The sequence below is a fragment of the Silene latifolia genome, chromosome Y, assembly GCF_048544455.1.
Source record: "Silene latifolia isolate original U9 population chromosome Y, ASM4854445v1, whole genome shotgun sequence".
NCBI classification, from domain to species: Eukaryota; Viridiplantae; Streptophyta; class Magnoliopsida; order Caryophyllales; family Caryophyllaceae; genus Silene; species Silene latifolia.
This window is the reverse complement of record NC_133538.1, coordinates 128,975,810-128,996,206: the sequence shown is the minus strand read 5'-3', so window position 1 is coordinate 128,996,206 and position 20,397 is coordinate 128,975,810. Positions and strand designations below refer to the sequence as shown.

The following is a 20,397-nucleotide window of genomic DNA, read 5'->3' as shown; positions in this document are numbered from 1 at the left end:
GGCTCTAATGAACAAGGGATTCATTGGTGTTACTAATTGGTAAGGCTAATCTCAATTTTAGTTATGTGAGAGATCTTGTCAATTTAGTCATAAATTCCCTATAAGTGAACTAAGTCGGTGAATGTAAATGACGTGAATTGACAATCGCGAAAATAAAATGCATGTCAATGGCGATTTTGGCATGCGCGGAAAAATAAAAGCAAGCAAGCATATGAATAATCCTAGTATGGCCACCTAGTTAAAATAAACTAGACAATTACATATCGGAAACCAACTCCTTGGTCCCTTGCCTCTTCATTCCAAAAGTGGCTTCTTCTTGTGGGATTTGGAACAGCTTCCAAAAATAGACTCTGTCTCGATGTAATCCGTCTTTTGGAAACGCCGGTAAGAATAACTATTACAATTTAAATTACATAGCTATTCCTTTTTTTTTCGGTAAAATGTAAGTATATTACTGAAAAAGCGTCACCATACAACTAGTAGATCGGTGGTCAAAGGACCCATCCCGATACTACTTACACCAGACTATATCAGGCCCAAGACTAAGCCCAACCGACAACAACAAAAGGCGTCTAGACATTACAACACTATCCTTATATGTAAAAAACACCCACCAGGAGATTAAACACACTTTACTCTTTCCATCCCCCCAATCTCTCATATTCATCTTCACTGCCAACAGTCAATTGCGATTTTGCAATCTCTTCAGAAGGTCTCTGTCTCGCATTCCTAGATTTTCGGGAAACCTCAAGGTACGAACTATCACCTCTTCGATGATCAGCTTAACAAGTTTTTGAGGAGTTATCAAAGTTAATTCATGTTTACATAAGTTCCGCTGCTTCCAAATGGTATATAAACAGGCATTGATGATGGCGTTCATGATGTCTTTCCGCATCCCATGTCCACTCAAACCTCGTCTCCAATCAATGGATGCGTCTGATGGGATACTCTCTCCAATCAAATCGCCAATGAGGGAAATGACTTTAGAGCTACACTCACATTCAAAGAAAAGATGTGAAGACGTCTCAGAACCATTTCCACAGATTTCACAGGTATCATCATCACTTATCCCTAATCTGTGTAATTTTACTTTGGTGTTAAGAGCATTATGCATATAAATCCAAGTTAGGAAGCTATGCTTAGGGATAGTATATTTGTTCCAGACGAATCGCCGCCATTGAATTCTATCCCCTTTGTTTCTGATGAAATCATACCCTTTGTCTATAGTGTATTCTCTTCCTTGCTCTGTAGTCCATGTGTGTTGATGGTAAGATTCCTGGTACAGGGATTTGACCTGACAAATCTTCCTCCATGACCAGCTAGAGTTATTCGAAGGAGAATACTCTAGCCAGTGTATCCTTTTTATGTAGACATCATTGACCCATATGACCCATAAGTGGTCTGGTTTAGTTGCCAGCCTGTTGGAGCTTGTGTCCTCCACAAATTAGTGTGATAACATTTATAAATCTCTTTTAGGTTCACAAGGGTATACTTCGTATTTTATCAGTTGATTAACGATTACTTAATAGCGGTTGACTTGCTAGAAAGTTTGACGTTATTATCATACTAATGGCAGTAATCAACTGGTCCCTAAAAGTCACACCTAAAGGATGTGTTTAAGAGATGTGATTATGGAAATGTAATCACATTGATGCCTTATATGAATAAAAGGTTAGTTCATATAATTGACTAAACAGTTAGTCAACGTGTTGATGAGACGATTATTTAATGCCGATTAAATAATATTAGCTGAGACAAATTAACTGTCAATTCGTAAATTGAATATAATAAGTTATATTTAATTAATGTATATAATGTTAGCTAAAACGAATTAAGATGTTAATTCGTAATTAAATGTAACCGGTTATATTTAATTAGCTAATTATAAATATGCAATATTTATAGTTAAAGTATATATTATACGATATTGTCATAATATATTATTACGAATCGCATCAATAAATCGATCAAGTTTGTTGTATGTAGACTTATTAATACAGAATAAATTAAATGACAATTTATGAATTATACACTTTATATACATTTTGTAAACTACCAAAAATAAGAAGATTTAATCACCTTATTTTGGTAGGTGACAAAAACCGAAAATAAGAAGAAATATCCTCTTATTATTTCGGTTGAAATGGGCCCAAAAATTAGAAGAGAAAATCTACCCTAATCACTCCTAATACTCGGTTTAAAGGGAGATCAGGGAGATCATTTTTAACCTAATTTTTTAACCTAATTCTCTCATCAAAACAAAGCACAAAAGCCCTAATTAATTAGTGAATTGGGGATCGATTCTAGCAAGAAGAACAAAGGCATATCTCATATCATCTTGGGTGCAACTGATAGGAGAATATCATTGCGATATTGTTTATAGGCCATATTAGCTAGGACCGAAGGTTATTTCTTCATCCTCTTCAATTTTGTTTATGTAATTTTCTTTTATGACTAGTTATCATCATAATAAATTCGTTATAATCCTTATAATTAAAGGGAAGCATACAGATAATTCCCACACAACACCAGACCATCTTCCGTACTGCAGCTTTGTTCCATTGGATGACACACTTCAGTCCAAGACCTCCTTCATTCTTGGGTATGCATATTTTTTCCCATGAGACAAATGGAGATCTCAGGTAATCAACCCCACCATCTCATAGGAAATTTCTGCATATGGCCTCAATTCTAGTAAAAACTCCAGTAGGTAGTATAAAAATACTAGCCCAATAATTATGTAGAATCTTGACAACTGCCTGTACTAGAACCAGCCTACCTGCATAGGATAACTTCCTAGCCCCCAAATTCCTTATCCTCTGAACTATTTTATTAATGGGGGGCTTACAATCTTTGGCATTGAGTCTTGTGGTTTTATTAGGAACTCCAAGGTATTTGAAAGGTAGGGTCCCTTCAACCATCCCAGAGATCCTTAGCACATCCTGTTTCAAGCTCTCATTAACCCCATTGAAGTAGGCATTGGATTTGCCCTTACTCATATTAAGCCCTGAGGTTTTAGAGAAAGTTGCAAAAGATCTGAGAATTGTCATTATGGATAGGGCATCTCCTTTACAAAAAATCAACAGATCATCTACAAACATAAGATGAGTGAGTTTCATTTGCTTGCACATTGGATGATATTTAAACTCATTAGCTCCTGTTGAATAGGTTAAGATCCTGGACAGGTACTCCATGCATACAGTAAAAAGTAAGGGGGAGAGAGGGTCACCCCGCCTCAACCCCCTTTCTCCCTTAAAAAATCCAAACACATTGCCATTAAGATTGAGGGAATAACTTGCTGTTGTTACACATTGCATTATCCACCCTTTAAATTGCTCTGGGAAATTTAAGGCAGTGAGCATTTGATCTAGGAACTCCCATTCCACTGTGTCATAAGCTTTTTGAATATCCAATTTGAATAGGCACCTTAGAGAGACAACCTTCCTTTCATAGAGCCTAATGATATCTTGGCAAATGAGAATGTTTTCCATGATGCTCCTCCCTTGTATGAACCCTCCCTGATTTTGAGCAATCAGATCTGGTAAAATTCTAGCTAACCTGCTACATAAGATTTTAGATATGCATTTATAAATGACATTGCAGCATGCAATAGGTCTATATTGAAGGACACTAATGGGTCTATCAATCTTAGGGATAAGAGTAACCATAGTAGCATTAATCTGCTTGAGGATAAACCCTGACTCAAAAAAGTCCAAGATTGCATCAGTAATTTCCTCACCCACTATATTCCAGCTATCAGTAAAAAATTTGCTTGAAAACCCATCCGGCCCAGGAGCCTTGTCATCAGGTATCTGAAATAGCACCTCTTTAACCTCTTCTTTAGTGACAAGAGAAAGAAGAATAGTCCTATGGGCATCAGTACATGTATTTTCTTGCCTCACAATTGCCTTGTTTACTTTGGTGGTGGAAGTTTTTGAGCCCAACAGCATAGTATAATAACTCAAGAAAGCTTTCTGGATACCTTCCTGATCACTGTGAATTATATTACAGTGGTCACTGATTTGACAAATAAAGTTTTTGTTTCTTGTTGCTTTCAGAACCCCATGAAAATATGTTGTGTTAGAGTCCCCATCTTTCAACCAATGAGCTTTAGCTTTTTGCTTAAGATATTCCATTTTAGCAGAGAACATAGCTTTGAAAGTATGATTGGCTTCATATTCCTACTGGATCAGATTCATGTCACCTGGATTATCAATAAGCTGCTCCTGCAGCTGCTTCAATCTGATTTGAGCTATGTCAGATTTGTTCTCAATATCAGAGAAATGATCTCTATTAATCTTTTTAAGCTCAGGTTTTATAAATTTCAGTTTCTTAACCACACTATACATTTTAGTTCCAGGGATCCAATGCTGCCAGACCTTAGAAACACACTCATGAAAACCATCAGCTGCACTCCACATATTAAAATACTTGAAAGGTCTATGTTTGTTGCCCCCAGAGGACCTTTACTTACCAGAAAAGGGTTGTGATCATACTGTCCTTCAGGTAAGAAGTTAGCCAGATACTCAAGAAATACATCCATCCAGTCTTGATTCACCAACCATCTATCGAACCTACTATATACTCTTGTCTCTGGTGGTTGCTTGTTGTTCCATGTGTAGAAGGCACCAGTTGCTGCTATATCCATAACCCCACACTCTTGAAGACAGTCATAAAAAGGATCAGATTCAGCCTCTGTCACCCTGCCTCCAAGTCTTTCACTTGCTTGTAACACACAATTGAAATAAGCCCCTATGGCCCAAGGAGCATCAATCTGCCTAGCAATATTCTTGAGGTTCACCCGTAGAGGCTCTCTTTCTCCCACTCCATTGAAAGCATATATCATTGTCAAATAAAATTGCATATGATTAATTTTATTAGTCACATGAACATAAATAAACTGAGCATCATATTTAATGAAATTAATGTCAAACACATGAGGCTTCCAAAGCACCCAAACTCTTCCTCCATGGTGATGTGCATTATTGGTGGAGACACTCCAATCAGAGAAAATTTTATTAACAATATTATGGAGATTTATTGCCTTGATCTTGGTTTCTAACAAGCCAAACAAGCCAATATTATTAACATGTAAAAAATTATTCACAAATCTCTGTTTCACTTCCTTATTCATCCCTCGTACATTCCAGAATACAAAATTCATTGAGTATTAGAAGGGGGATCATTACCATTCACACCAATTCCTTACTTATGCCTGCCAGAGTCCTGCAACTCCTCCATGTGATGAGGAGAAGGTGAGATTTTTCTGCTAGCATCATTCCCTTGCCTAGGCTGTCTAATAGGGGAGATTGTCCCACTAGAAATAGTATTAATCCTAATAACAGGGGTACTTGTATTGGCCATCTCAGAATTTGTGCATTTTGTTACAGGAGACACAGGTGAGCATGTGACCTGATTGACGTTTGCATCCTTTTTTATGGGCCTCCACACTTTCTGGACAGTGGGCACTGGTTTAGCAGGTATGACAGGTTTCATAGCTTTTTTATTCTTCCTGCAGTGTTCCTTCTTATGCCCTAATTGCTTGCATTTAGTACATAAACTAGGTTTCCATTCGTATTCAATGTCAATAGACACTTCTTGCTTTTTTTCATCCAAAAATTTTATGGAATTTGGAAATTTTTGCCCTAGTTTGAGTTCAACCATGACCCTAGCGAAGTCTAACCTGGTTTTCATTTCAGTTGCATCATCACTTTTAATATAATTCCTAACTAGGTTTGCTATTTTAGGAAGCCTCTTACCCCCAGAATTTTAAAGGTAGCTTTTGCAATCTAATCCATGTTGGAACAGATTTGACCTCCTCCTTAGAGGGTTCCACATCTGGCTGCCAGGGTTTGATTATTAATGGTTTATTATCAAATAAAAAATATCCGCTCCCAAGGACAACCTGCTTCATTTCATCAGTTTGGAACCTTGCAATGAAAACTCCATTGGGAAAGAAAGAGATTTTGTCAATAACGTACTTGTTCCAAATCCTTTTAAGGAATCCTTCCAGCACTTCCCATGGAGGGTTTGCCCCAACAACAAAACCAACCACTACCTGCTGCCAATACTCAAGTTCAGACTGCACATCTTCATCAGTTAATTGTAGCATCTCAGGTTCTTCCTCAATCTCCTGGACAATTTTTCGGCCATGGACTTGATACCACGTTTCATCATGGGATCTATCATCTTCAGATTCAGAGCCTTCTTCACAATCCTCTACTGTAACTTCATTGAAATCAAGTGTTGGAATACCAGTTACCTCATATATACTCTTATGTTTTTGGCCTTCATCAACATCTGGTCTTCCCAAAACTTTGGATTTCTCTGAATTGATAACATGTGAGGCAGATGATTTTGTATTATTTGTATTATTGATCTTAGTCACAGATTTCTTAGTCATCTTGTCTTGGATCTTGTGCCCTAGAGATGGCGACTGCTTCTCTCTCTAGGATTCATTTTTTTTTAAGATTTCAGTCTCTACATAGCTATTCCTATTATACATTAATTAATAAAATAAATAAAATTAATAATTAATTACAAACCGACGATACGAGATCGTATTTAATTACAAACAAATCGCTATTCCCATTCATTTCGGGTAATAACGATTAAAATAAACTAGGCCATACTAGGTACAACAAAATAAACACTTTAAATAAATGACAATAATTCATTAAACTTAAATAAATATGCTTAAAATGCTGTAAAAAGATGCCAAAATCGCCCTATCTATCAATCGTTGGTATCCATCTCGGTTTTATGGTTTTAATCGATTTTTAACTTGTAAAAATCAATAATCAACTCTTAAATCTCATTTAAGTCCAAACTAATTGTCCAAACTGTTTTGGACCTCAAAATTAGTCCTCACTAATTTGATGATGAATAATTAGTTTGATTTGGTGATATTTTGTTAATTTAATCTGTAAAAATCATAACTTTTAAGTAATTAATCCAAAATAATTGAAAATATTACCAAAAATTGAAACAAAATTTTTTTAGTATTCTGGAACACTCCCAAGAACACCAAAATGTCATACAATTGCCCAAAAATTTGGATAAAAGTTTATGAAGAAAAAGATCCATATTTATCGGTTTTTAACCACAAAAACCAATAAACATCAAAACAAGGTGAAATCACATTTTAAATTTCAATTTTAACTTTTAAATTATATTTTTAAATGTACATAAAAATATCAAGGGCAGGAACATCCGTTTTAAGCTTATGTTTAATTTTTATCACTTTTATCAGTTTTATGTCATAAAATCAATAAACATGCAAAACTTCAAACTAACCTTCAAAATTTTACATACAATCTGTAGAAAATATGCGTGAAACACCATAAAAATTTCATGACCCGAGTCAATTTTTAACTATTTTTAGTTAACTCTTAACCAAAATACGACATTTTTGACTCGATTTTCTACCAAAAATCATTAAAATAGCAAAATAACTTCATAAATCACCAAATTTTACCATAAACCTTTTGAGATCAGTAGGTATGCATGCCCAAAAATTTCGTGCTAAAACCTCTTCTAACACAATTTTTGAGTTTTTATAAATTATCTCATAATTCATTAATATGCTTAAAATCAACATGCAAATTACAAGCCTAAGCTCTGATACCGCTTGTTAGATCATAGATTCTAATTAGACTCTCTAATTAAAAATCAAATTATCTCATAATTTGTGTTTATGTGGTCTATGTAACATGCATGCAATATAAAAGCATATTAATATAAAAGATGAGGAAAATAATATTCCTTACATTGAAAAATGGTAGTATTTGGGCACAACCAACATCACCATCTTGGTTGTTCTTGAGCTATTTATCAATGGCAAGGTCCTCCATAACCCAAGCTTCCAAAGAGAAAGCCCTCTCTCAAAAGCATCCAAGAACTTACCCAACAACCTTACTAATATTAACTATATATTAGTAAGATTACCCTTGATAATATGTAAATATTACTAACAATCTTAGTAACAATTTTTGTTTACTAACAACTTAGTAAAAATGTTTATATTAATTTTAGAGAGAAAAGACCAACAAGTTCATTCACATGCAAAATACACAAAAATGAAGTAGTGTATAAAATGAGCAATTGTTGGTCTATATGGAGGAGGAAAACCGGTGGGAGTAGGTGGAGTGAGGGAGTGTACTTGTTTTATTTTTGTCCAATCTTATATCACATGCAAATGATCATAAGATGACTTATGGAAGAAAAACAAGCAAAGTGAAATGATTATGTTTATAATCATCCACTACACTCAATTTACTTGGTCCAATATCCCATTTACGGGTCCATTTTGTTTCTTATATTTGTCGCACAAATACGTGTAAATTTTACTTTAAACATCGATTTATGTTTAAATACATCCCGATTAATATCGCCTAAAACACTCCGTAAATATACGTGTACAGCTACACATAGATTTTATGTACCAATACTAATCACATTAGTCAATTAGTACTAATTTAACAACTAACTACTTAATCATTAATTCCCGTCTCAAATAATTTATTATTTAATTATCGCATAATTAAATAATAATTTCCGTGCCTCGAGTTCACAACTCAGTATCTCTCTAAATTAATTAATCAACTAACTCTCAGTCAATTTATTAAGGGACTAATTAAACTGTATCTAATACAATTAATTAGCTTTCGTGTTGGGGTTCTGTAGATACCCAATATCTGCTGGAACTCCAACAAACACCCGATGATTATCGGACTACAACATGCTTTGGAATCGCGGCGTTTGATCGACAATTCGTGTACAACTTTATGTCGGAAAACTTAAAACGATTTCGAAAATAAAACATTTCAAAAATTTTCAAAAGTACCTGAAGTGTTTAATGCATGACGACGGGGTCGCAATGACACTAACTAGAGTCAAAACCGACGCCGGACCAAAAACCGACTCAAAAAATCAAATCCCGACTCCAACAACGAGTCAAACCGAGTCAAACACAAAAAAACAAACCATTCAAATGCTTCCATTTTAAGATTTCCCGGATTCATATATGGTCAAGTACCAAACATGTGCATACAAATCCTAGGATAGAACAAATCATGATTGCATTTGTGTGAAAGTGACAAGACACCTCGAAGACCCGCGACGTGGCTTGTGCCTCTTTGAGCAGCCCAGGTGGCCACGTCGCTCAAAACTCACACAACCACTCATTTTCCTATAAATACCCCTCAAATGCCCCCATTTGAGAACTTACGCGAGTGTCCGCCCCCTCTTTCTCCCTTAAAATTCTCGACTCGACTTCCTAAGTCACAATCCGACGCGTATTTACGACCTACCGATCGTAAATACAAGCCTTACACATTGTTTGGTACCGTCATTGATACGTGCATTTTGTACAGTCTTTTTAGCCTATTTTAGCACGTATTTCTATGTACTTTCGTATTGTTTATATTGCATTTTGCCCCCGAATTGGCTACTCTGGTTCGTCTTACCCATTTTGTAGGAATGAACATAAAAGTAGTGGAAACGTACCATTTTCGTCCCTTTTTGCATGCATTTTGAGGAGACGGGATTTTCAGAGTGAGATCTTGCATTGGGATGCATGAAGGCACGGTCTACGAGGTAGTTGGTTACGAGTTTGAGCTGTTTTGGAGGAAGAATACTCGTTCGAGCTGTTTTATTGCTCAATCGAGTGGTTTCTATGGCTGGAAATGGTCGATCGAGTAGTATATTACTCGATCCAATAGAGCTGGAATTAGGAGTTACTCGATCGAGTAACAATTCTACTCGATCGAGTAGATTACTTGGAGAAGTACTCGATCGAGCTGTTTCAGACTGCTCGATCGAGTGGTTTTGTCTTTTATGGGCTTCAATTAGTTCGTGAACTTGTTTTTCGTTAGTGGACTTAGTAATTTTTCTATTTAAACGCATAATAACTAGGTCATTAGCATTCAGTTTTTATCTTATCATTCATCTTTCACTGTAAACACTACGTTGCTTTCTCTCTTTCACTGTAACTTTTGCTTTCGGATTTTCTCGCTCGGATTTAGTTGTTCTTTACGCCGGATTATTGCGATTGTAATCCCTTACTCTCTTTTATTCCTAATCTTTCATTTATTCATCTTAATTACTCGTTTTGTTCATTTAATTTTCTGCCCTAATATCTTTTATGCAATTTAATTATTGTTTCATTATGTTTAATGTTAGTTTATTCTTTGTTATTAGTTTTGACAATATTAATAGCATGAGTTGCTAATCTGTTTCATGTTAGGTGATGCGTGTCATAAATATGATGTTTTACACCTTATTTTACACGCATTTCAGAGCTCATTTGTGTAGTTTATGCTACTATTTTCCCTAATTCCGTCTACTTTTGTGTTTTTGTGTGACATTGCACAAATGTGAATAATCCAGCGGAAAATGAGCCAAATCCGTCCCCGAGTACTTGGCATATTATTTGACATGAAGTATTTACTCAAGAAACGAACTTGGTGCGCGTATCAAGGCCTGAAAGATAGATTTGCGAGAGTTTTAGAAGCGGATTACCAGCTATAGTGGTCTATAGACTGACCTACGTGGTCTATAGACTGTCAGAATGCTTAACAGAAGTCTGCAGGAAAGAGAGCGGTCGATCGACTGGTCCCAGTGGTCGATCGACCACACCACGAGACTCTCGCGCAAATTAAAAGAGGAGAAGTTAGAAGCCCACTGTAATTAGGTTTTAGAAATAAGAGTTACGTGACATTCCTATATAACGTAACCCCTTCCTACTCTTTTAGATATTCATTCATATTGGGATTCAGATTTACATACTTAGTTTACAATTTGCAATAGTACTAAATAAAGTTCTCCTTTTGCATTCGAATTCGTTTTTTCTGCCTTCTTTATTTATGGTAATTCTTGCTCTAAGTTCTATTCCTTCTTTATAGATTAGAATTGACTAGTTAGAATCCCAAAGCCCTAGTTCTTTCTTTATGCGATTTTATTGTTCATTTAATATAGTTATGAATCCTGTGGTTTTCATCTTTATTTTTATTTCTGTTATTATTTCCAGTATGAGTAGCTAAACCCTTCGTGCTAAGATGTAGGGGACCTTTAGTGTAGGCGGCGTAGATTTCGTAGACCTGAGTCGCGTCATGGTCGATCGACTGCCCTACCTGGTCGGTGACCGGCTCACGAGAGATCAGCTCCGTCTTAATTAATTTAATTGCTATATTTGACGAATCGAGTGCACGCGACTAGTTGAATGCTTAGGAATTGACCGACCCGATAGATCGAAAGATAGGGGAGGGAAATAGACTACTTAATTAAGACAACTAAATTAATAAGATCAAGAGATAAGTTAATTTAGACTTTTAAATCACTTTTTAGGGCGAGAGTCAGTACTAGTGATATTAGGGACCCGTAGCTAGATTGAAAGATGCTACCTGTTAAGAATGGACCGAGAGGACTTCTTATTTTCCCGTCTTACGTGATTATTTCAGACTTACTTAGGATACTGCCGTCGAAACTACAGTGAACCGACCATCTTAGCATCCTTTTAATATTTGATTTCATCCATTTTCTTTAATCACTCATTTATTTGTTTTAGTTTAATTTTAAATTTGATTGCCTTTAGTTATAGAACTGTTCAAATCAAACCCCTCATAACTGTCACTTTAGACTAAAATTAGACAACTATTAATTGCATCGCCTCTCTGTGGTTCGACCCTGACTGCCACTAGCTATAGTAGTAGTTAGGTTTTATAAATTTATCTTTGATACTCTACGACGGTATCAAATTTTGGCGCCGTTGCCTGGGAGGCAATTGTTTAATTTTTAGTTGTTTTTATTTTAGTCTTTTTCTTGGTTTAAGGGACATCGGTTCCTTAAACTATTCTCATATTCTAATTGTAGTTTCTTCTTATGCGCAGGTCACAGGGTGGTGAATTACGACCGTTAGATCCTGAGATCGAAAGGACTTTGCGAGAGTTGAGACGATCATCTAGAGTATTGCCGACAGAGGAAGAGCTGAGTACTCTGTCCAGTTACTACGAGAACGAGTTATTTGAGGAGGATCCACCTTCGTCTCCTATTTCTACTTCTTCAGCCGAGTCCGTTACATCTCCGGATATGGTCAAGAAGCAAGTATAGCCATCCTCCGAGCCAAAAGCTGAGAATCTCTATAAGGGATTGGCATTGCCAGCCGGGACGGAAAAAAAATTCAAAGCAAAACCGTCCTACATCAACTTGGTTGAGAGAAACCAATTTGGGGGAGCTGCGAATGAAGATGCAGCTAAACATATGGAGATATTCATTGACTCATCATTGTTCCATACCCCCACCAACAAAGTGTGACCCAGACCAGATAAAGGAGACGATGTTCATATTCTCGCTCTGTGATGCCGCTAGGGAGTGGTACCGAGATCTGGATCGAGCTGCCAATGGGATTACCGATTGGAATTCGCTGGTCCTAGCATTTTATAAGAAATATTTCTCTGTATCGAAGACTAATGCGATTAGAGCTCAAATCGCAAGCTTTAAACAGGGTCCTGATGAAGATTTTCATGAGGCATGGGTCCGTTTCAAGAACCTGGTGCGATCTATTCCGCACCATGGGTTTGAGAAATGGTTTCTATGCAACCAGTTCTATAATGGTCTTTATGATGATTAGAGAGCTGTCCTAGATGCTGCAGCTAATGGGTGATTTCAAAAAAATAGCGTTGAGACAAAGGGGTGGAAAATCATCGATGACCTGGCCACCCATAAAGCTGAGCATGGGAATTCTAGAGGAAATCAGAGAAGATCACCAATCTCTCTGCTTGTAGGCTGCAATAGAGGCCCTTACTGCGAGATTTGACAAGCTAGATTTTGGGGGATCCCAAAAAGGTGGGATATATAAAGTTAATGTTGTTTCAAACGGTCCCTTTACATGCAAAAGATGTGGAGGAGAGGGACATGTTTCGAAGTTTTGTACTAGTTCGAATGAAACATATGCTGCCTTTCAACACTTTAGGCAGACTGCTACTTATCCCGACCCCTCTAATGTCCACCCCAATTTGAGGTGGACTAACCAGAATGTCCTTAATTGGGTCCACAAAGAAGACAAAAATTATGTGCCACCTCATAAGCAAAGCGCAGCAGATCAAAAGCCTCCCTATGTGCCTCAAAGAAGAAGCAATTTCAAGGTTCGATATTTCTGAATTGAAAAACATGGTTCGAATTTGTCGAGTCTGGCTGCAAAAGGAGTCTTTAGCTAGAGAGACTTCTACAAAAATGTTGGAGAGTCAAATTGCCCAATTGGCAAGCAAAAGTGCAACTAGAGCTCCGGGCATTTACCGTCGCAGCCAGATAAAAAAGAGACTCTAAATGCGATTACTTTGAGGAGTGGGTCTACCCTTGATGGGCCCACTATGGTTGAAGATGTTACTGTAAAAGATGGGGCGGAACCGAGTAAGAAAAAGGCTGGAATGAACAATAGCAAGAAAAAGACGATCAGCAGGTACATCGATCGATCGATATACTCCGGTCGATCGACCACTGACTCGGAACAATGAAGCTTCTGTCTGCGGAAGCGATCGATCGATCGACTTACATGGTCGATCGACTGAAGGTGCTGCTGATTGTGAACCTTTTCGTCCTCCAATGCCAGATAACTTGAGGGACTACTTATTTCGGGGTAAGACGACTCCGAAATTATGGAGGCAATATCCAAATGCTGATGGGTCAGTTCCGGTTCCAAAGTATGACCCTACAACGGTTAATGGTTCATCCCTGAGATGGTTTGAAGAAGGTTCGAGCTACAACAAGGACAAAGTAGTGGATTTTCAGCCTAAGTCCACTGATGCCGGTATGAGAGACCTAGAGGAGAGGGCTAAGTTGCTTCTTACAGCCCCGTACCCAGAGAGATTGGTACCGACAAAAGAATATGTATCGTTTAACAAGTTTGAAAATGTTATTCGTAGTTTAAATGTGCAAGTTCCTTTCTTAGAATTAGTTAATCAAGTGCCTGCTTACACGAAATTTATGAAGCAACTGTTGTCTAAAAAGAAGTCACTTGATACTGTGCAATCTGTCACACTAAATGAGGAGTCATGTTCCTATTTGACTCACTCTGCTCCACATAAGTTAGAAGACCCAGGTAGTTTTTCAGTCCCATGTAATATTGACACCTTTTCTATCGAGAAGGCCTTGTATAACCTAGGGGCCAGTATTAGTGTTATGCCTTTGAGTCTTGCTAAGAAATTGAAATTGACTAAGTTTGCAATCACAAACATGACAGTACAGATGGCTGATCGTTCTGCGGTTCAACCCATAAGAGTCTTAGAGGATATCCCTGTGCAAATAGGAAAGTTCTTTTTCCCAGTTGACTTCGTTGTGCTAGATATACCCGAGGATGCTCACATCCCTATCATTTTGGGTAGACCATTTCTGCACACTGCTGGTGCAGTTATAGATGTTGGATCAAGGACATTGACCTTTAAGGTGGGGAAACTGCCCAGACCTATAAGAAGAAGGCTGCTATGTACCCAGTAGCTTGCAATGTAGCTAAATCTTATGTTGTGTTGCCTGATATGCCTGCCCCTATGCCTATTTCTGCTATAACACCTCCGCCCCAGTTTGGGAGCAAATTGGAGGAAGATCCTTCTGTTTTGACTGTTGCAGGGGCTGGTTTGGGGAAGTTAGAGCCGCATGTTGCTCCAGTTGTGACGGAGCCAATCGTTCAAAGAGGCGGTCTAGGATGTCTTAGCTATGGAACAGATGAGGAGCCTGATGAGGAGCCAGTCAAGGTAACGGAGTCCGATTTGGATTTTGACGAGCCAGACGAGGTCATTGATTGGGAAGAGGTTAAAGATGTTGATCCGTTAAGTTCAGTGGATATTGGAGTTGTTAGGAGCCCCGCTGAGGAGATGAGCACTGTAGAGGCTACTTCTTATAGTCAGAAGCCGAGCAAGTGGGCCATTCCATGGCCATTCTTGATCAACTATTAGTTGATTAAGACTTTTTAAAAAAAAACATTTTAATGCTTTTGTTAGACTTTTTATTGCTTTGGTGTGCGCGAGACTTCGCTTTCATAAGTTTGCTTAGGATTCAAAGACTTTAGACTGATACTTTGGGTTTTGCGCAATTTTGGGCGCGTTATTATGTGTATTTGCAGGTTCATATACCATATTAGCTCTATTTATTGAGCTAATTCAAAGAAATCAGAAACTTACAGCAGGTATCTCAGTTGATCGACTGGCTTGTATGGTCGATCGACTGTGCCGCGACTCCAGGGGCTTCTGTTCCTGTCACCCTGGTCGATCGACTAGATGGTATGGTCGATCGACCGCCTTCGCTGCTGTACCTGTTCACGACCATTCCCCTGTTGTGTTTGGTCGATTTGCGGAGTTAAGGGAGTCTTTTCTCCACTTTATTCTCCGATTAATTTATGTTTTCTTCTGTTTTCTTATTTAGCACATTAGTTTGCGTTTCGTAAATTGCTTTCTCAGAATTACGCGTGGTACTTTTGTTTCTTTTCAGGTACCTATGGGAGCACTGCTGGCTACCGAAACCTCCTAGCTCACGCTGGTTTGGGGAGGTTTCCTGCTGTGCTGAAAATCTTGTGAGTTTCCGAGTCCTTCTTTTATGTCAATTTTAGTTATAATTCCGCAAAATCCCAATTTCCTTTGCTTATCTTTCTTATATGATTTCGCACAATTGGGACATTGTGTGATTTGGTTTGGGGAAGGGTTTTGCGTTGCAATCATTCTGTTTTGCATTCACGTTTACAATTTTGTCTTGCATTGTTATTTATTTTCCCCTTATATACAGAAAATCAAAATTCAAAAGAAATTGAAAAATTTCAAAAGTTAAAAAAAATGCATGTTTATTTTAGCATATAGGTTGAGTCGGAACGGTAGTATTTCAATGATGACGTTGCATTTTCAGCTGTTTATGCCTAAGTCGTGCTCATTAGCATGTTATTAGTAGAATCATATATGCATAGTCTACGAGTTTTCGTTAATTTATTCGCTGAATCTTGAAACTTGACTTAGATTTTTGGCAAACTAAATCATTTTATGAGGTTTAGAGCTTTTAACTCGTGTCATCCATGACCAGTTTATTTAAGATGTGAGTAGTTACTCCTTATAAGGCATGTTACATAAATTTGCATAAATATGAACTTGGTCTACTTAATACCTATATGCATTCAGTTTGTGGTTTGTTAACACATGTGGTAGAGGTCCCCTTTTCTCATTTTACCCATAAACCTCACATAGCCAAATCACCTTCTGTCCCGTAAGCTACATACTATATTTAACCTACCTTATCTGAGCTAGTATTGGTAGTTGTGGGAATGTGTTTATTGCATTTTGGTTACATTGCTCTTTATGAGAAGGTTGGTGGAATGTTGGAAAGGAGGAAAGAAAGGAAAAAATAGAATTGAAAAAGAGAGAAAAAATGAAAAGACAAGTTCGACCTCTAGTCGGTCGATTGGATTTATGGGTCGATCGACCGTGCACTGCAAAAAAAAAAAAGAAAAAAAAAATCAGAATCGCATAATTCAAAGTCTTTATTAAATGGCGATTTTTGCTCCCATGTTGTATTTGTATCTTATGTGGAGTTGACTAATTGTGGAAATTGTGATATTTGTGCTTCTAATTGGCACCGTTTTGTATCAATTGATCTTGAGTTGAAGTTGGGATGTTCCCGTAATTTGAATCTGTAGTTACTAGCTTGGATTTAACTCCTCATACCCAAATTTATCTTAGCCCCTTCTTACCATTTACCTCACATATCCATATTTACCTCGGCGTGTGTCATGGTCATTTGTTGGTTGGAATGCATATGTACGGTTGTAGAGATCATTTTCATATTAGATTGCATGCATGTTCTTATAGGTCGTAGTTAGGTGAGTGTCATTACATTATTACTTCTTTCTATCCTTTACATATATTCACATGTGCTTATGTGTGGTTTGAGCGACCCGTGAGAGTCCATAATGATAATGCTCTATAGTTGACGGTTCAGCAGTTCTTAACGACTACATAACTCGTTTGCATGATTCATATTGCTAATTGATTGTTAGTTGTTGCATTAAATTGGTTTAGGCTTTGCAATTTGCATTTCGCTCTGAGATTGAAATCGTTCCATTAGGTCCTAGGATCGAGTATAGTTCTTGCTTGGACCAAGGATTTGGTTTGGGGAAGTTTGATGCGTGTCCTAAATATGATGTTTTACACCTTATTTTACACGCATTTTAGAGCTCATTTGTGTAGTTTATGCTACTATTTTCCCTATTTCCGTCTACTTTTGTGTTTTTGTGTAACATTGCACAAATGTGAAGAATCCAGCGGAAAATGAGCCAAATCCGTCCCCGAGTACTTGGCATTTTATTTGACATGAAGTATTTACTCAAGAAACGAACTTGGTGCGCGTATCAAGGCCTGAAAGATAGATTTGTGAGAGTTTTAGAAGCGGATTACCAGCTACAGTGGTGTATAGACTGACCTACGTGGTCTATAGACTGTCAGAATGCTTAACAGAAGTCTGCAGGAAAGAGAGCGGTCGATCGACTGGTCCTAGTGGTCGATCGACCACACCACGAGACTGACGCGCAAATTAAAAGACGAGAAGTTAGAAGCCCACTGTAATTAGGTTTTAGAAATAAGAGTTACGTGACATTCCTATATAACGTAACCGCTTCCTACTCTTTTAGATATTCATTCATATTGGGATTCATATTTACATACTTAGTTTACAGTTTGCAATAGTACTAAATAAAGTTCTCCTTTTGCATTCAGATTCGTTTTTTCTGCCTTTTTTATTTCTGGTAATTCTTGCTCTAAGTTCTATTCCTTCTTTATAGATTAGAATTGACTAGTTAGAATCCCTAAGCCCTAGTTCTTTCTTTATGCGATTTTGTTGTTCATTTAATTTAGTTATGAATCCTGTGGTTTTAATCTTTAATTTTGTTTCTGTTATTATTTCCAGTATGAGTAGCTAAACCCTTCGTGCTAAGATGTAGGGGACCAATAGTGTAGGCGGCGTAGATTTCGTAGACCTGAGTCGCGTCATGGTCGATTGACTGCCCTACCTGGTCGGTCGACCGGCTCACGTGAGATCAGCTCCGTCTTAATTAATTTAATTGATATATTTGACGAATCGAGTGCACGCGACTAGTTGAATGCTTAGGAATTGACCGACCCGATAGATCGAAAGATAGGAGAGGGAAATAGACTACTTAATTAAGACGACTAAATTAATAAGATCGAGAGATAGGTTAATTTAGACTTTTAAGTCACTTTTCAGGGCGAGAGTCAGTACTAGTGATATTTGGGACCCGTATCTAGATCGAAAGATGCTACCTGTTAAGAATGGACTGAGAAGACTTCTTATTTTCCCGTCTTACGTGATTATTTCAGACTTACTTAGGATACTGCCGTCGAAACTACAGTGAACCGACCATATTAGCATCCTTTTAATATTTGATTTCATCCATTTTCTTTAATCACTCATTTATTTGTTTTAATTTAATTTTAAATTTGATTGCCTTTAGTTATAGAACTGTTCAAATCAAACCCCCTCATAACTGTCACTTTAAACTAAAATTAGACAACTGTTAATTGCATCGCCTCTCTGTGGTTCGACCTTGACTGCCACTAGCTATAGTAGTAGTTAGGTTTTATAAATTTATCTTTGATACTCTACGACGGTATCATTAGGATTAGGGGATATACGGTAGAAATGTGACGATATAGTAAATAGTTTAGATGAATTAATTGTCAGACTCTGTCCCCATAGCAATATAACTGTATTTACCAACTTAGTTGAGTGCACGCTTCTGAGTCCCCCTTTTAATCTGGTTAAATTTAATCCTGGGTCGGAAGATTGGACTAAATAGGCCTGCTATAAACAGTAGACTACCTTGACGAGGAGGAAAGTTAAGTTAGTGGGAATCTAGGGTAGAAAGTGGACTGGAAGGACCTTTCCATATCCGTCTCGTAGTAATTTATCTAAGTTGTTTACAGTTGAGTCACTGGACTACCGTAGTGAACCGAAATCCCCACATGTCCTCTCTCTATTGATAGTTTATTCTCATTTTCTGTCTTTATTGCTCTTTCCTTGCTTCTCTTCCTTTAAATCTTTTAGTTTAGAAAACCAATTACAAACCCCCCAGTTGTGACCAAATAGACGGACTCTTACAGACATCTTGCCTCCCTGAGGAGATCGACCTGACTTCCCTAGCTATATAGTTAGTTTAGTTAGTTATTTTTGATAGGTATACGACAACCCTGTCAAATTTTGGCGCCGTTGCCGGGGAGGCAATTGCCCTATCTGTTTTTGTCTCGTTTATTTCATCCGTCTCAGGGAATTCTTATTCCATAAGGCAGTTCTTATTCATTTTCTTTCAGTATTGTGTATGCCCAGGTCACATAGGTTGAAGTTAGTTTCAGCTGATTCTGAGCCAGAGAGACTGTTCAGGCATAGACTCCTTCTGCAAAGAGAATCACGAAAGGAAGACTTGAGTACTTTCGAACAAGAGCTTCAGCATTTCCTATTTACAGAAAATCCGTCTTTTGAAGAACATACTTTCAATTCTGTAAACCAACCAGTAAAGATGCCGAATATTGCAAGTCATTCGGAGCCTAAAGCATCATCTATTCCCAAAGGTTTCAATCTCCAGACTGAGGATGGAAATACTTTTGACGTCCGTCCGTCCTATATCAATCTGGTGGAGAGAAATCTCTTTAAGGGTGTGGCAGGTGAAGACCCGAGGAAGCATATGAAGGTCTTTACGGACTACTGTTCTACTATCCCCGCCACAAATGGGGTAACTCAAGACAAGATTAAGGAGGTGTTGTTTCCTTTTTCTTTGACTGACTCAGCTAGGGAGTGGTTGACTGACTTGGACCGTAAGGCCGCGGGGATCACAGAGTGGGAGACCCTTGCTCTTGCTTTTTATAAGAGATATTTCCCTCCACAACGCACTAATCAGCTGAGGGCAAAAATCACTAGTTTCAAGCAGGCACCTGATGAACTTTCTATGAAGCGTGGTGCCGTTTCAAGAGGTTGGTGAGGTCTCTTCCTCACCATGGTTTTGATCCGTGGTTTATGTCCAATCAGTTCTACAATGGGTTGTACGATGATCACAGAGCCATACTTGATGCATAATCCAACGGAAGATTCCAAAAGAACACTGACGATGATAAGGGATGGGCCCTTATTGAAGGGATGGCAACCCACTATGCTGAGTTTGGGAACCCGAGGGATGGTATTAGAACAGTTCATGTAGTCGATAAGCAAGTTGTGGCTCAGCTGGAAGCCATGAATGCTCGTTTTGATAAATTGGAGCTGCATTCTGCTGGAGAGCCTCAGACGGTCCATTTGCTTACTAGAGGGGATACCGTCACATGTGAGAGGTGTGGGAGCAACGACGGTCACACTACTGTTGGCTCT

General features: G+C 37.9%; 2 protein-coding genes and 1 non-coding gene across 3 annotated transcripts; all 3 read right to left on the bottom strand.

Moving 5' to 3' along the window:
- Positions 1-682: 682 nt before the first annotated feature.
- LOC141628898 (uncharacterized) lies at positions 683-1,114 on the bottom strand. The gene has a single exon (XM_074441984.1). It carries the CDS (start codon positions 1,112-1,114, stop codon positions 683-685), a length of 432 nt encoding a protein of 143 aa, XP_074298085.1.
- Positions 1,115-4,181: 3,067 nt separating this feature from the next.
- On the bottom strand, positions 4,182-4,846 carry LOC141628897 (uncharacterized). The gene is made up of 2 exons (XM_074441983.1): positions 4,475-4,846; positions 4,182-4,370 (listed from the first exon to the last, which is right to left on the bottom strand). The coding sequence occupies exons 1-2, from the start codon at positions 4,844-4,846 to the stop codon at positions 4,182-4,184; spliced, it is 561 nt and encodes a 186-aa protein (XP_074298084.1).
- Positions 4,847-19,934: 15,088 nt separating this feature from the next.
- Positions 19,935-20,039, bottom strand: LOC141636683 (small nucleolar RNA R71). Its single transcript, XR_012541281.1, has one exon. It is a non-coding gene; the product is annotated as a small nucleolar RNA R71 (small nucleolar RNA).
- Positions 20,040-20,397: the final 358 nt, after the last annotated feature.

Excerpts from the sequence above, each read along its gene's own strand:
- LOC141628898 (XM_074441984.1), bottom strand. The coding sequence starts at position 1,114 with ATGCATAATGCTCTTAACACCAAAGTAAAATTACACAGATTAGGGATA.
- LOC141628897 (XM_074441983.1), bottom strand. The coding sequence starts at position 4,846 with ATGATATATGCTTTCAATGGAGTGGGAGAAAGAGAGCCTCTACGGGTG. Across the intron at positions 4,371-4,474 it reads ATGATCACAACCCTTTTCTG|CATTGGATCCCTGGAACTAA; the intron begins GTAAGTAAAGGT and ends AAGGTCTGGCAG.